Source organism: Grampus griseus, assembly GCF_964374135.1.
Source record: "Grampus griseus genome assembly, chromosome: 11".
Lineage (NCBI taxonomy): Eukaryota > Metazoa > Chordata > Mammalia > Artiodactyla > Delphinidae > Grampus > Grampus griseus.
In genome coordinates this window covers 49,647,959-49,663,367 of record NC_139005.1, presented here as the reverse complement: position 1 = coordinate 49,663,367, position 15,409 = coordinate 49,647,959, and the positions used below count along the sequence as shown (strand labels likewise).

General features: G+C 33.9%; 1 protein-coding gene across 2 annotated transcripts in view; it reads right to left on the bottom strand.

Moving 5' to 3' along the window:
• MON2 (MON2 homolog, regulator of endosome-to-Golgi trafficking) overlaps window positions 1-15,409 on the bottom strand; it is a 121,851-nt gene that overhangs the window by 27,830 nt on the left and 78,612 nt on the right. The window contains exons 25-30 of one of the 2 annotated variants that reach the window (XM_082665115.1): window positions 15,068-15,266; window positions 10,154-10,782; window positions 6,053-6,196; window positions 5,421-5,438; window positions 5,004-5,132; window positions 1,752-1,942 (exon numbers count right to left, since the gene is read on the bottom strand). In XM_082665115.1, coding sequence (XP_082521241.1) covers window positions 1,752-1,942; window positions 5,004-5,132; window positions 5,421-5,438; window positions 6,053-6,196; window positions 10,154-10,782; window positions 15,068-15,266 — 1,310 coding nt within the window. The remainder of the gene's footprint in view (window positions 1-1,751; window positions 1,943-5,003; window positions 5,133-5,420; window positions 5,439-6,052; window positions 6,197-10,153; window positions 10,783-15,067; window positions 15,267-15,409) is intronic. The other variant, XM_082665116.1, reaches the window with a different exon arrangement.

Sequence of the window (15,409 nt, the reverse complement as noted above, 5' to 3'; positions counted from 1 at the left end):
GGGCAACATGCATATACAGACAGATAATTGAGAAAGAAAAAGAAAAGTTTAAATTTCTAAATCTGTTTGCTTCATACAAATTAACGTAGTGACATAGGCAACAGGGTCCACAAAGGAACTCAAATACCCAGGGTTATTTTAAAAATGAAAACAGAATTTGCTTAGATATGCTTTGTGAGTCACTATCATTTTCCTGCATATATTCAATACAAAGAATATGCTTGCATTGGTATTAATAAGATTTCTAGAGTTGAGAAATATATAAGAAAGCAAAACAAAGTCTGACCAGTTATGGAAACAAAAATTACGATCACATGTCATTACTTCCAATTCTGAAATATCAGATAAACCTCTACAGAGAAAAATGTAAGTTAACCTTCTGCACTCTACAACTTTTTTTTACTTAATAACTAAACCACATTAGAAAGATAGAAACTCTTCAGTTAAATCATTCTGTGTAGACTCATCTGATCATTATCAATATGCCAATGTAGGTTTTTCTTCAAGTATATGAAATTTATAATTTAAATGGTTTCAAACTAACAATTTTTAATGATTTAATAGCAGTGCATGACACATTCATCCTTCTATAGTTTTAAAGAATGATTAATGGGGCTTCCCCGGTGGCGCAGTGGTTCAGAGTCTGCCTGCCGATGCAGGGGACACAGGTTCGTGCCCCGGTCCGGGAAGATCCCACATGCTGCAGAGCAGCTGGGCCTATGAGCCATGGCCACTGAGCCTGTGCATCCGGAGCCTGTGCTCCGCAACGGGAGAGGCCACAACAGTGACAGGCCCGCATACCGCAAAAAAAAAAAAAAAAAAAAAAAAAAAAGATTAATGGATAAAAAAAAATAGAAAAACTTTTGTTGTCATAGAATTTCACCACTATAGCACAAAGGAAAATTAGATTGTAGGAGTACTGAAGACTACCTACCTATCACAGCTATTACTGGTTAAGTCCATCTTTAGTAAAATGGCACATTTGAGATTAGTGCTGCCAAACGGAATTTCCTGTGATGATGGGAATGTTCAATGATCTGCAGTACCCACTAGAGCAACCACTAGCCACACATGGCAATGTTGAAACGTGGCTAGTGAGAATGAAGAACTGAGTTATTAATGTGACTTAGTTAATTAAAAATTTAAGTTAATTGTAGCTAGTGACTGCTGTATTAGATAGTACAGCTCTAGAGAGACTGCAGCAGACTCCTCATTCAAAAAATTCCGTATTCTAATTACCCTATTCTCATTCAGTGAGGGGTCAAAATAGCATCCTTAAGACACACCCTCAGTTGGAATGTATACAATGAAAATTACATTCTTCTTTGCAAAACTTAAACATCTTAAAGAGCTGTTCGTTATTACCAATGATCTTATTTATTCTTAAAAAAACTCATTTTCGGAAGTTGTTTTTCTCTTGTAATGCTAAATGGGCATCAGATTTTTAAAATGGACCTTCTTAACTTCATCGAGTTAAAACCATGGCTCCTTAATTATGATGCATTCATGTGACCTCATATATAGACCCCTGTCTTACAACCAAAACACTGTAAACAGCAAAAATCTCCACTGCTCACAGATAATGTACCCAGTGGATAAATGCCTAATCCACTTCTTTGTATACAATCTAGCAATCTTAAGAGTCAATTACTTTGTTAATGAATAATGAGAAATACTGTTTTTAGAGCAATTACAGGTATAATGTGTACTTCTTGAAAGACTGTCTTAACTGTAAAAATGAATAAGCTGACCTTTTAGTAAAGAGAAAGTCTTCAAAAGTGTTGGCTAGTTCTGGCCACATACTGTCAAATTTTCCAGAAGAAGCATGCTGCCGGGCAACAGGTAGCCCAATAGAAAGAACTTTGAGGAGAGAAGATACTGCTAGTTTCCATGTGCTTTCGGAAGGGCAGGAATACTTCAAACTGAGAGGAACCCTAAGAGTCTGTGAAAATAAAGACAGTTTAAGATAAGTACTAATTAAAACAAACACACACAGCTTTAATTACTTAAAAAAAACTATAGCTGAGAGCAAAAAATAATAACATAGGTATTTTCATTTTAAATAGGATGTTATTTTCTAGAAAGACCAATTCTCAGACATGGTCCTCAAATCATACTGCCTAGAAAGATACACTTTTTTTTTTTGGCCACTTCCCGAGGCATATGGGATCTTAGCTCCCCGAACAGGGATAGAACCCGCACCCTCAGCACTGAAAGCGCAGAGTCCTAACCACTGGACTACCAGGGAATTCCCTAGAAAGATATACTTTTAAGTCCTATGTCCATTTTATAAACAATGACCCTGAATAAGGATTGAATAATAACCTTTTTGAACCTCGGTTTCGCATCATAAAAAATAGAGATGTTTTCTGAAAAGTTAAGAGTAAGAAACTTACAATTTTGCAGCTTCTCCAACTTGACGTTATAAAATTAGAGCATTCTGCCATAGTTCTCCTGGCAGAAAATAATTTGACTGATGGGGTTTCTCCCATCCAAGAGAGATCAATACTGCTTATATTTTTTCACTAATGGTTAGGTAAACATGGCCTAGAGTATCATTACTTTGAAGTCTTATACTTTATCTTTAGAATTCTTTGAATTTTATACTCTACACTAACATTTTAATGTATTTTTTTCCTTTTCCAAATATTTGAGAAAAGTTGATAATTCAAGAACTTGGTTTATTTTATCATTAACCCTTGAGAACACAGCACAGCATCTGAACTATGTCTAGTGACTAAAATATTGAGGCTTACTTTTTAATTGGTCAACTTCTGAGACAGGTTGCTGTTAATCATTAAAGAACTAATTCAGTGGTTCAGAATGAATTTCTCTGGTCATAGTACTATCCAACAACTAGAAGACTAGACTGACGAAACTATCACAGTGAGTTACCCCAGAGCACCATCAATAAATAGTTTCAGCATACCGTTTGATAATGTGCATTAGACTGAAAATTCAGCTTTTATATAAAAATTCTAGTCTGAGAAAGATAAAGAGTAGATGAGATACGTTTTCATATTTTAATGTTATGGAGTGAACATAAAACCTGATTTCATCATCCTCCACACAAATGATTACTGAATACTCACACAGTGAACATGTGAACCATTACATATTAGCATGAAATGGGCCTCCACTAACAGATAATTAGCCTACTCAGAATCTATTTATCTCTTTCCCCTCCCCACATCCAGTTGGAAATTAGGGTAAAGAGATGATTAGTTTATTAAGCCAATCAATCTACTCCATTTCTCTGGCCATAATCACTGTTTCAAGACTGGGCATGGGACTAAAGCCGATTCACTTGATTTTAGTAACTTAAGAAGAAGAATCTGATAAACACACACCTGCTACTGACATATAATCCCTTTATTAGCCTACAACTATGAGAAGAAACATAGTTAGGATGCAGTCAACCCCCTGGAAAGCAGAACAGGGAAAAAAATTTTGGTTTTTGGTGATAGTACTGAACCACTGGATCAACCAATCCTAAAGCCCTCCATCTCTGAATTTTCCAACTAAGCCTGTCCCTTTATTGTTAAAGCTAGTCAGAGCCTGAATTTGTGTCATACGCAAACAAAAGAATACTAAATTATACACCGGCCACTCTGAATTAACATGTTATAACTCAAGATTAGATAAATGAAAAGTATGGTTTACTACTAGATTAATATTTTACCAATGTCAAGGGAATATTAAGCACAGCAAATATATTTGATTTATACATTTATTTTTTAAAATATTTAAGCAACTAATACAGAGATTGGCACATAGTATATACTCAGTAAATGTATACGGAACTGGAAAATTCAGTTCTTGCTGTCACGAGGTTCACAATTTCTGAGGAAGGAAGAGCCTTGTCCAATTAACCACAATGCAATGTAGTAAGTGCCATCAATGAAGTGTTCTGGAGTACAGAAAACTGATTATTTAATTCCTTAAAAAATACAAACTGATTTATGTCACTCCTCCATGTTCAAACCTTCAATGGTTAAAGAATAAAATCTGATGCCTTATGATGGCTTGTAATACCCATAGCCACTTTTTCAGACTTATTCCAGGCCCTGCCACCTCCCTAAGTGGGATTTCTCAACACTGCTTTAAAAATATACCATGATCTTTTATATTGCTTAATTGATCTACATCTCCTTCTCCCTTTTTGCTGGTACTCCTTCTTCAAATGTTACTTCTGTTAATCCTTGCCAAGATCCCCTAGGCAGTTATTTCCTTGTCTATTGAGGGAAGGGGGAACCTAACTTTTTATTCAACACTGACTACTTGGCAAGTATCATTAAATGCCATATCTCAATTGAATCTCTTAATGGTTAAGACATGAAATTTGTACTAGTATTACCCTTCTTTTACAGATGAGAAACACTCTCAGGCTCATCTGCCCCAAAATCATAGAGCATCCTGTCCTAAGAAACAGGATGCTTATTGTCTTATGTGGCAAAATTTAAGAATCATAAAAAATCGAATGCACTCTTACTTTAAAATATTTTTCATTAAAAAAACCTTCTCGTTTTAAAAAAACGGCTTCCTGGGCTTCCCTGGTGGTGCAGTGGTTGAGAATCCGCCTGCCAATGCAGGAGACACGGGTTCGAGCCCTGGTCTGGGAGGATCCCACATGCCGCGGAGCAACTGGGCCTGTGAGCCACAACTACTGAGCCTGCGTGTCTGGAGCCTGTGCTCCACAACAAGAGAGGCCACGATAGTGAGAGGCCCGTGCACTGCGATGAAGAGTGGCCCCTGCTCGCCACAACTAGAGAAAGCCCTCACACAGAAAGGAAGACCCAACACAGCCAAAAATAAATAAATTAATTAAAAAAAAAAAACCGGCTTCCTAAATAATATCCATGAATGTTGGAGAAGAGTAACTATAAATAATACCAAATTATATTTTTCATTTATCTCAATATATGATAATATATTATTACCTAAAGAGAAATTTCAATAATACTGACGTTATTAAATGAAAGTATGGAAATTAAAAAAAATACCTTAATAATATTCTGGAGTACTTTCTCATTCACCACTGCTTTGTGACAGGCTGTTTTTTGGTATAAATCCACAACTACTTCTAAAGACCTTTCAGCAAATGGTACATAATTCAAGGCTACCCATTCCGCCTAGAAAGTAATATTTTCACAGAGTTAAAATAAAAATGAGATTAAATGAAATCATATTGTTTTCAAAGCGAAAGCTTCTTTGTCTTAAAGTTTAGGCCTTGGTTTTAGGCCAGATTATATTACGTGCAAAGTTTTCAAAGAGATATGTACTTCATGAAAGAATAATTTTCAGCCAGACAAAAATTAAAACTATCAGAAAAAGCACATAGAGCATTCTATCAAAAACTGGGAAAGATGTACTTTATTTGTTGCCAATAGGTTAGGACAATTTTAGGAAATTTAACTCACCGGTGCAAATAGTTGGATCTATTGTGATTCCATTGTGTTGCAAGACAAATAGAATGAGAAAAGTTAATACACATTAAAACTACGTTTCGGACCATGTAAAATTATAATTTTTATGTTGAGTGAACAAAATCAGCATGTGCATGCATTCAGAAATTTACTTTTCCCCTAAGCCAAAACAAAGTTAAAATTTGCCAACTATGGCTATAAAAATCTTTTATGTAAAATCCAACTAAATTTCACACCAGTAGTAGACTTATTTAGTACACACAGATTTCTTCATTTTGTATTGCAGATATCTATTTTAGATAAGATTAGGCTTAGGGATTTAGAAGCCATTTTAGAGTGGGATGAGGACACAAAGAAAGGAACTTCGAAGAAAGAGTAACATGCAAGGCCAAACTTTCTGGAGAACCACTTGGGAAAAGAAAGTAATAAACAAACAAACACACAAAAGGAACACAGAAAAGGTCTTCCAAATAGTGTTTCTTTTCAGCTTAAACTGTTAACATACATATGAAAGTTTATTTGTGAATGAAAATTTTCTGGGATAATCAAAGTCCATCTTAAGTGGAACTGACTATATTTATAAGCCATGAAATCTTACAGAGTAAATATAATTTATAGCAAATTACCTGATTATATTTTGCATTTGCAATGTGTTTTGTTTCTAGCTGTCCATACTGTGGAGGTTTACAGGAAAATTCTACAAATGCCAATAACTGGTCAAATATAGCTGGATACATTATCTGCATGTTTTCCGGTCCTATACAGATGGCCTATAAAAACAATATATGAATAGTAGAATGCATAATCTGAACTCCATTAAGTTCTTTACTGTATATGCTTTTGTTTAACCAAAGAATCGAAAAGGCTGTCCTATTTTATGTTAAGTATTATACAATATTTTATAAGCCCTGAAGGACATTTAAGCTATTTTAAACTATTACTGAATAAAGTGTAGGCTAAATGTATTAATCAGCTAAAAAACGTTTTTTAATTAAAAGTGTGGCTTATTACTCAGCAGACTAAACAAAGGGCAAGCACTTAAAGAGAAAACCCTGGCAGTTCTGAGGTTCCACAATCTGATCATTTGTTCAGTAATATACCCATCAGACCATTTACAATGCTTCACTGACTAAGATGATGTTGACTTCTACTTAAGTGATGGCATTAACTTATTGAAATGACAGCTGATTCCTGTATCATGCCTGGTCCACAGACTTTAACAAATAATCATGTTCATTACAGTCGGGAAAATAAGTTATGAATAAAAATTTGTTTCTAAAAGAAATGTATACAGTATATTAATTTTTAACAGGGCAGAGTATATTTAGTGTCTAATGTATCTAAATATATAGACTTGATTTAAAACAAGAAAAATTTAAAAATTTAATAGAAATTAAACTTAATGCTACAAATAATTTCATAAAACAAAGAATACATATTCTGATACTGCAGATTTTAATTACTTCAAATACATTGAAAATACTTAAAAATAAATCTTATGTTTTTATTTTCTCTAGCGACATATGTGTTTTCTCCTCCCATCCTTTCATATTTTCCTGTTTTAGTGTTCGTTTCTCTCTGTGGGAAAAATATTTAATGATATGTTACGGAGTATCTAAAATATATTTGTGCTTTACAAAACAAAAAGCATGATCATTCTACACTTGAGGTACCCTCAAAATACAAAATCAAAATTCAAAGCATTTCAAAATTTTAAGGAATTTCTTTAAAAAGATGTGCACAACATTTATATTTTCATGCAATCATGGCTTTTTTAACCTGTCAGATAAAAGACTAGTTTTATTTTCCCTCAGAGAAGAGGTAGCCATTTAGCTTTAACTGGTGTTTTAGATAAAATTATCTTGAGGTACAAAGTAGATAAGCAAAGTGCTGCCCATTAGTATGTTTGATTATCCTATAATTACAATGTGAAAGTAGAACAAAGATATCTAATACCATCTTTCCCTACTTGGTTACTTTTCTCAGAAACAGTGAATCATGAACTTGAAAGGTATACAGCCTAAAAAAATTCTCTCTACTAACTACTTCTAATAGTTTCACTGGTCTTCTTTATTAACCCCTTGCTGAGTCTTAACTCTTACAAGTAAACAAGTAGAAATTACTGTGGAAAAGATATAATTACCCTAAATGAATTCTTTTATTTTCAGTGACAAAGCAAGGGAGGGAGGGAAAAGTCTGTGTGGAGACCTTAGAAAACTAATTTTTCTGAAAATACCTTAGCAACAAATAATGACCTGGACTATATGTTTTAATTTTCAGTGGTCCTTTATTAAAAAAAAAAAAAAAACTAATAGTGTTACAGTTGAATTCTGGAATCTTAAAATGCATAATATGGAACCAACTCTTTTTTTCTTTTTTTTTTTTTTACAACAAACTTCATTCTAAGAAAAAGTTATTATTGGCTTTCTTCAGTATTCTGAAGTTTATCAGAAAAGCCTATATATAAATCTGGTAACAGATTTTAGTCCAAAAGCTAAGAATCCATAAGCAATCTGGACAACAGTTCTTATTAGTCCTTGAAAACTGTGTACGTGAAAAAAAGAAAAGAAACTGGACATCTAACCTCTCACATGGGTCAAGGTTTCTCTTATTAAGTCATTTGAAATAATTCAATCCGTGTGGCAATAAATAAGATAGATGCAGTCTCCTGATCTCAGAACTTAGGGAAAGCAGATAATCAAATTCTCAGGTCCCCCATGTATGCCAAAGTATCTTGGCCAAAAAAAAAAGTTGGCCTACATGACTAAATCATTTTGGTTGTGAACTAGTGATCTGAAAACCAAGGAAAAGACTATGACCCTGAAACCCTAAACAATGTAAGGGTAAACATGAAATTAGAAATGAGTTTTTCCTTTAGGAAGGAAAACTGCTTTTAATCAATAAAATGTTTTGCAGAATAGCTTATTAGTTTATGAATAAAGTCCCAAAGCAAGTAAATTTTGCTTGTGAAAAAATTTTCTGACACCTGTGGGGGGAAATATAAAAACACCCTTACTTGGAAAAAGAAAAAGAAAGAAAAAATAAAAACACTCTTTACTAATAATGAAATATGTTTTCTGTTAGGAAATATTAAAGACCCTATATATTTGAATCACATTCAAGTATTATGAAACATCATTTAGATAATCACATAAGTAATAAACAATGGCTAGAGTGAAAATTAGTAATACAAAATGATATCAATTTATATAAATAAAACTTCCTAAGTTTCCAACAATAAAACTTCCTAAGTTCCCAATCGAAGGTATATATTGCTTTCAAAGCCATTAAAAGTTCAAAGCTTAGAACAAATTCCTAGTAGTTGGGATGAATGATTCTATTTGTTTTTTTATTGCGAAAGCAGCAGTTTTTTCCTAAATAAAATTATATGCTTTTTTCCATGGAAAAAAGTTTTGGGGGTTTGTTGTTTCCTTTTGTTTACTATCCTCTACACATATATAAAAGCTTGAATTAAACATCTGAAAGTTCTAGATTATGGGTATCTCACAAGGCCTATGCTCTCTTTCTCTAATATATTAACTTTTCCATTCCCTCTAAGGCAGTCTATAAGCAACTTATGTTCACAGTCAGGGAGAAAAAAGTTATTATTGACAGGCTACTTTTCTCCCCCCACTGAAAATAAAAGCAGCTCTTTTGATTTCAATTATGGAAAACTGATATCCCTACAATAAAGTTTTTAAAATGCCAAATTCTCTTAGATTTTAAGTTTCTACACAATTTGTTTCTCTGCACAGTGTAACTAGGGGTAAAGAGATCAAGGAATTACTGCTCAGCTAGACTTCCTCTAGAGTCATTCAAGGCATATTATGGTGTAGTAGAAACCACCATTCTTACTTTGAAAGTTTTCTTCAATCCAGTTGCATATAAGGCAATCATTTAATTAGAAAACATGATCTTCAGTACACAAATGGCTACTGATAACACATGTGTAATCAGAATCTAATACTTCCATTCTAATTTTGTTAGAATGTCATAGCTACTTTGTTGAGATTGCTGGCTCTTCAGGTGGCATTTTTTTTGTTTAGCATTTTGGTTGTTGTGAATTGTGCTAATAATTACCTTGACAGTTTAAAACATTCTTTGATTTTGATCTGGTCTTGCTTGCTAACTGGAATGTGCTCAATAATTTTTAGGTCTGTTTTAATATATATATATACATATATATTTTGCAGGAACAAAACACACATAGGTTAAAATATATCTTTTTAAAATTTCTGTGAGAAAAATACTTTATAAATTTATTCTTACTTCTTTTTTAAAAAATATAGGCTTCCAACAATTCCAGAGCTAAATTTAAGTACAGATGAAAAAACCAAAATATAATCCTATGGCTTATTAATTTTCTAATTATAGAGATACTTTACTAAAGTTGTCATTCCAAAAGTATATCCTCTTGTGAAGAGTTACATGAACAAACCAAAAAAAGCTGGTGAACAGAAGCAAGAGAATGCAGGCAGTTTCTTAAAGACTCTCAAAATAAACCTGAAAGACCTTTTAAAATATATTAGAAAAATAAAAGTTTTAAAAATAAATGGATATTTACAATCTTTTTTTTTGATCTTTACAATCTTGAATTCATCCCAAAGTATACACACACAACAATCTTGATGATCCAGAATTTATCCCAAAAAATATATAGCGAAGTAAAAAAAAGTTCCAGAGAACCATATTCAATATTGCTTAGATAGCCACTAAAATTCTATTACCTTTTGGAGAACATCTAGAGCTGTAAGTACAGCTTCCTGTAAACTTGTCAAAACTGCTTCAGTGTAAGATGGAAGAATGAAAGGGGATGCATCTGAACTTATTGGGACTGAAACGGCACTGTGTAGTATGACTCCCAACTTCTGCAAATCATCCATGTTGAAACCAGTTTTTATGTGTTGGTAAAGAGCTGGAAATATTTGAATTAAAGCTGTAAGAAAAGGCTGGCTGGGAATGAAAGTTAGTTTATCAAAAGTAATAGGAGGCTTAGTGCTTTCAGATCCAACTCTATACCAGGTATTCCATGCAGCCCACCAGAGATTCAAATCTTCAAGCTCATCAGTAACTACGGGTGGCTCAGAGCTGCTATATCTTCCAAGTCTTTCTCCAATGGAATCTGTTCTTACAAATGGCCTGTTCAGGCCAGGGCCTGATATGGACCCTAAAAGGACAGGCACAGGGACATTAACTGCAGGTGGTGTCTCAGGCTTATCTGAGTCTCTGACAGGGGTCACAATCTGTAAAATTTCCTGGAAGCTTTTCAGCGCAGCCAGAGATACTTCATTGTTTTTGCTGAGTGCTGCTGATTGTATATGGTCAAGAAGAACATCCCATGCTCTTGAAAAATCTCCTATATTAGGAAGAGGGAAAAAAAAATTTATCACCATAAAAGAGATCAAATTTTCTCTTACTATTAGACACTTTAAAGTTTATTTGCTTTATTTTTCTGCTTAAATTCCTATAGAACTAGAAAAAATATGCTAAGGTACTAACAATGTGAATTAAAATCATTACAACCCAAAAACCCAGTAAAAAATTTTTGTCAGCTACAGGAACATACAGCATCAAGAAGAGGATAATGAGTATATCAAACACGGTTTTGGTCTTAAAAATAAAACTCTGTAAATGTACGTATACATGTTTCTATTCTAGTACTTCTGCCTAAGGAGAACAGAATAAAAACTTAAGAGGGTGAAAACAAAAACTTTTCAGTAACATCTTCAGTCTATCCATCTACCTTTATTAATGATTAAGTAAGATGTTCCCATTCTTAAGCATATTGGAAAAGTTATAACAATGATACACGTTTTTTTATCCGTCTAAATGTTTAAAATAAACTGTAAATCATACTCCATAAAAATCTTAACTTTACACTTTGGTTTTCATATTTAAATAATTTTACAGTTGTGGAATTTTCTTAAACATTTTTCCCCCATCAGTGAGTTGCCAGGAGAAAATGCACCATAAAGATTAGACTGTCCTTTTACAATGAGTCTAAATTTATTTCTCCCATGTAAAACCGAGTCGACTGATCTACCATCAGAAGAGCATGGGCTGAATGGTAGCTGTTGTTTCCACTAATCAATTCAATCTCTTGCTCTACTCCTGTGACCAACTAAGTACGTTTATAATGAAACTCTCTATGGCCCGGTGTGGTTTGTTCCTATGAAGCCCAGCAAAAAATGATCTTGTTCCTACAGACATCTAGCCCAATGGCTTTGTTAGTAGCATGGATTATTACCCACTTATTTGTATTTAAATAATGCAAAAATCAGAGGAACTGACATTCTGCAAAGGATAACATAAGTAGGCTATGAAATAGAGATAATCGAGGTTTAAAGAATTTCACTTCACAAAAGCTATCAAAGACTAGATGTTTTTTCAAGAAGGGATAAACCCATATATGACTGAGGAAGCATTCAGTTAATTGGAAAGCTGGAACTAAGTCTGGTATAAAACAGTAAGTATTGCTCTGCCTTTACAGGATAAATGATAACACTTGCCCAGTTATATGCCTCTTCCTCTCCATACTTTTTTTTAAAAAAAAAATTGAAGTATAATTTACATACAATAAAAAACAGATTTTTCAGTAAACTGTTCAAAGAGTTTAAAAAATTTTTGTCTAAAAACTATCAAAACAACAAAACAAAATACTTCTGCTTGTTGCCATTCCAGTCCAAAAGTCAGATGAAACATTACATTTCCCCACCAGAATGGTGACCAAGTCTCAGATTTAGAATATTCTATGCCATAGTTAGGAAAAAACCCAGCAATTCTTTCATTAATATATTCTATGTCTAGGAAGAAGTCTTCTTTCTAAAAGACTAGGTATAATTATATATTGCACATGGTTATGTTAAAAATATTAACCGTATTATTTAAAAATATTTTTAAAAATTTTTATACAATTTTTAAAGGTTACACTCTATTTACAATTATTACAAAATACTGGCTATATTCCAGTGTTGTAAAATACATCCTTGCAGCCTATCTTATACCCAATAGTTTGCAGCTCCCAGTCCTCCACCCCTGTATTGCCCCACTTGCCCCCTGTCCCCACTGGTAACCACTAGTTTGTTCTCTGTATCTGTGAGTCTGCTTCTTTTTTGTTATATTCACTAGTTTGTTTTATTTTTTAGATTCTACATAGAAGTGATATCATATCAGTATTTGTCTTTCTCTGTCTGACTTACTTCACTTAGCATAATGCCCTGCAAGTCTACCCATGTTGCTGCAAATGGCAAAATTTTCAACTACAAGAAAAAAACTGCAAAAAACCACAAACATGTGGAGGCTAAACAATATGCTACTAAACAGCCAATGGATCACTGAAGAAATCAAAGAGGAAATCAAAAAATACCTAGAGACAAATGAAAATGAAAACACAATGATCCAAAACCTTTGGGACGCCAGCAAAAGCAGTTCTAATAGGAAAGTTTATAGCCATACGAGCTTACTTCAGGAAATAAGAAAAATCTCAAATGAACAACCTAACTTTACACCTAAGGGAACTAGAGAAAAAAGAACAAAACCCAAAGTTAGTAGAAGGAAAGAAATCATAAAGATCAGAGCAGAAATAAATGAAATAGAGACTAAAACAACAATAGAAAAGATCAATGAAACTAAAAGCTGCTTCTTTGAAAAGATAAACCAAATTGACAAACCTTCAGCCAGACTCATCAAGAAAAAAAGGGAGAGGGCCCAAATCAATAAAATCAGAAATGAAAAAGAAGAAGTTACAACTGACACCACAGAAATACAAAGAATCATAAGAGACTTCTATGAACAACTATACACCAATAAAATGGACAACCTAGAAGAAATGGACAAATTCTTTGAAAGAATCTCCCAAGACTGAACCAGGAAGAAACAGAAAATATGAACAATTATTGGTTATGAAATTGAATCAGTAATTTAAAAACTCCAATGAACAAACATCCAGGACCAGATGGCTTCATAGGTGAATTCTACCAAACATTTAGAGAAGAGTTAACACCTATCCTTCTCAAACTACTCAAAAAAAACTGCAGAGGAAGGAACACTTCTGAACCATTCTATGAGCATCACCCTGACACCACCTTATTCTAAAATAATAAAAACCATTTCCTAGTGTTCAAATTATAAAAAATCATCAAAGCTACATGAACTGCATCATGTCTTCATTTTAAAAAATCTAAATCTATTAGTTCTTAGCTTTTAAGATAAAGTATCACAGAGGTATTAAAAACGATGCTTATTTGTCAAAACTCAGCAAACATACAGTTAAGATTGGCACATTTCATTATATGTAAATTTTACATGAAAACAAAAAACTAAGATTTAAAATGTATACGTATGTACATTATATATATATATGTATATGTATATATAAAATAGAGAGAGCCCTAAAGTGTACATGATGAACACCACACAAAAATGCCCACGAAAAGAGTAAATATGCTTATGCTTTAACGTAATGGGGGGGAAAACCAACCATAAAATAATAAATTAAAAAAATAATATGTACTTGTTCACAATTATGTACAAAAGTACTTCTGTTCACTTTTCTCAACCACTCCCAGCCCTACCACCAGAATTGAAGGAAGTTATTATAATCTACACCAGAGTTTCTCAATCTCAATACTACTGACATTTTGGGTTGGATAACTCTTTGTTGTAGGGGCTATCCTGTGCATTGTAAGATGTGTAGCAGCATCCCTGGCTGCTACTCCCCCCAGAAGCCAGTAGTGCATGTCCTTCCCCAGTTGTGACAACCAAAACTGTCTCCAGACATTGTCAAATATCCTGTGGGGGGAGGGAGTAGGTTGGGCAAAATTGGCCCTGGTTGAGAGGCATTGATCTACACAACCAAGTTTCCTCACCAGTCTAACAGTATCCTACCATTCTTCTTTGTGGCCATTCCATTCCACACATACCATCTGAAGTGATATTTCTGAACTGCATATCTGATCACATCACATCATGGATTAAAACCTGCCAGTGCTCTTAGAATAAAGTCTTAACTTTTGAACATAACCTACAAAGTGTTCCATGCTCTGGCCTCTCTCTACCTCTACAACCTCATGTGGAATTACACTTTTCTGTGTTCTCTTCATTCCAGACCTTCAAACATGCCGGGGTCCCCACCATCCCCATCTCCTCAATCTTCTCCCATCTCTTTTACACATTCTCTCTGCCTGTAAGGCTCTTCCCAGTTCCTCCTGCCCTTGCCTGATGAACTACTACTCAGATAAAATACTGGTTTCTCAGGGAAGCCTATACATACCTCACTGGCCTGGTCAAATATCTATTATAAGCACACAATCTATTATAAGCTCCTTTTAGCACTGATCATTGTAGCAATTTTGTATTTATTTATGTAATTATAGCTCTTCCCTCATACCCATGATATAGCAAGGACATTGTATCCCCTAGAGACTCACCCGCAGTAGGTGCACATTACATACTTTTTCAGTGAAATGAATGAAAACGTGCATGCTCATGCACACACCACACATAACACAAAGACTGGCAGTTAAGATGGATTCTTCTTGGAAAGTAGCATTGTATATGAACTTTAAAGAATCTCCTGTATTTTCCAAATTTCCTTTAACATTAATTACTTGTATCCTCAGAAAAAAAAAAAGTGTATCTACCTAAAGGTTGCAGTAAATATCTTCTAGTGTTGAAGATTCTTGCTACTCCGGCCAATGTTAAAACCCATGTCTCAGCCCATTGCTTCTCTGCTGTGTCCCTTGAATGATGAATGAGAATATTGCCACCTCCGGACTCAATCTTTTCTTTGTCTGCAGTGGTAGAAGACTCTCGAACTCGGTCCAATAGATGAAAGAGAACCTAAATATTTATAACAATGCATATAAAAAGTATTGATAACACAGCTTAAGTAACAGCATAGAAAATTAGGCATTGTTACAAAGAATTACACCTGACATTCTGATCAATCCCCATATATTAGACGAAACTGACCAACTGAGGTA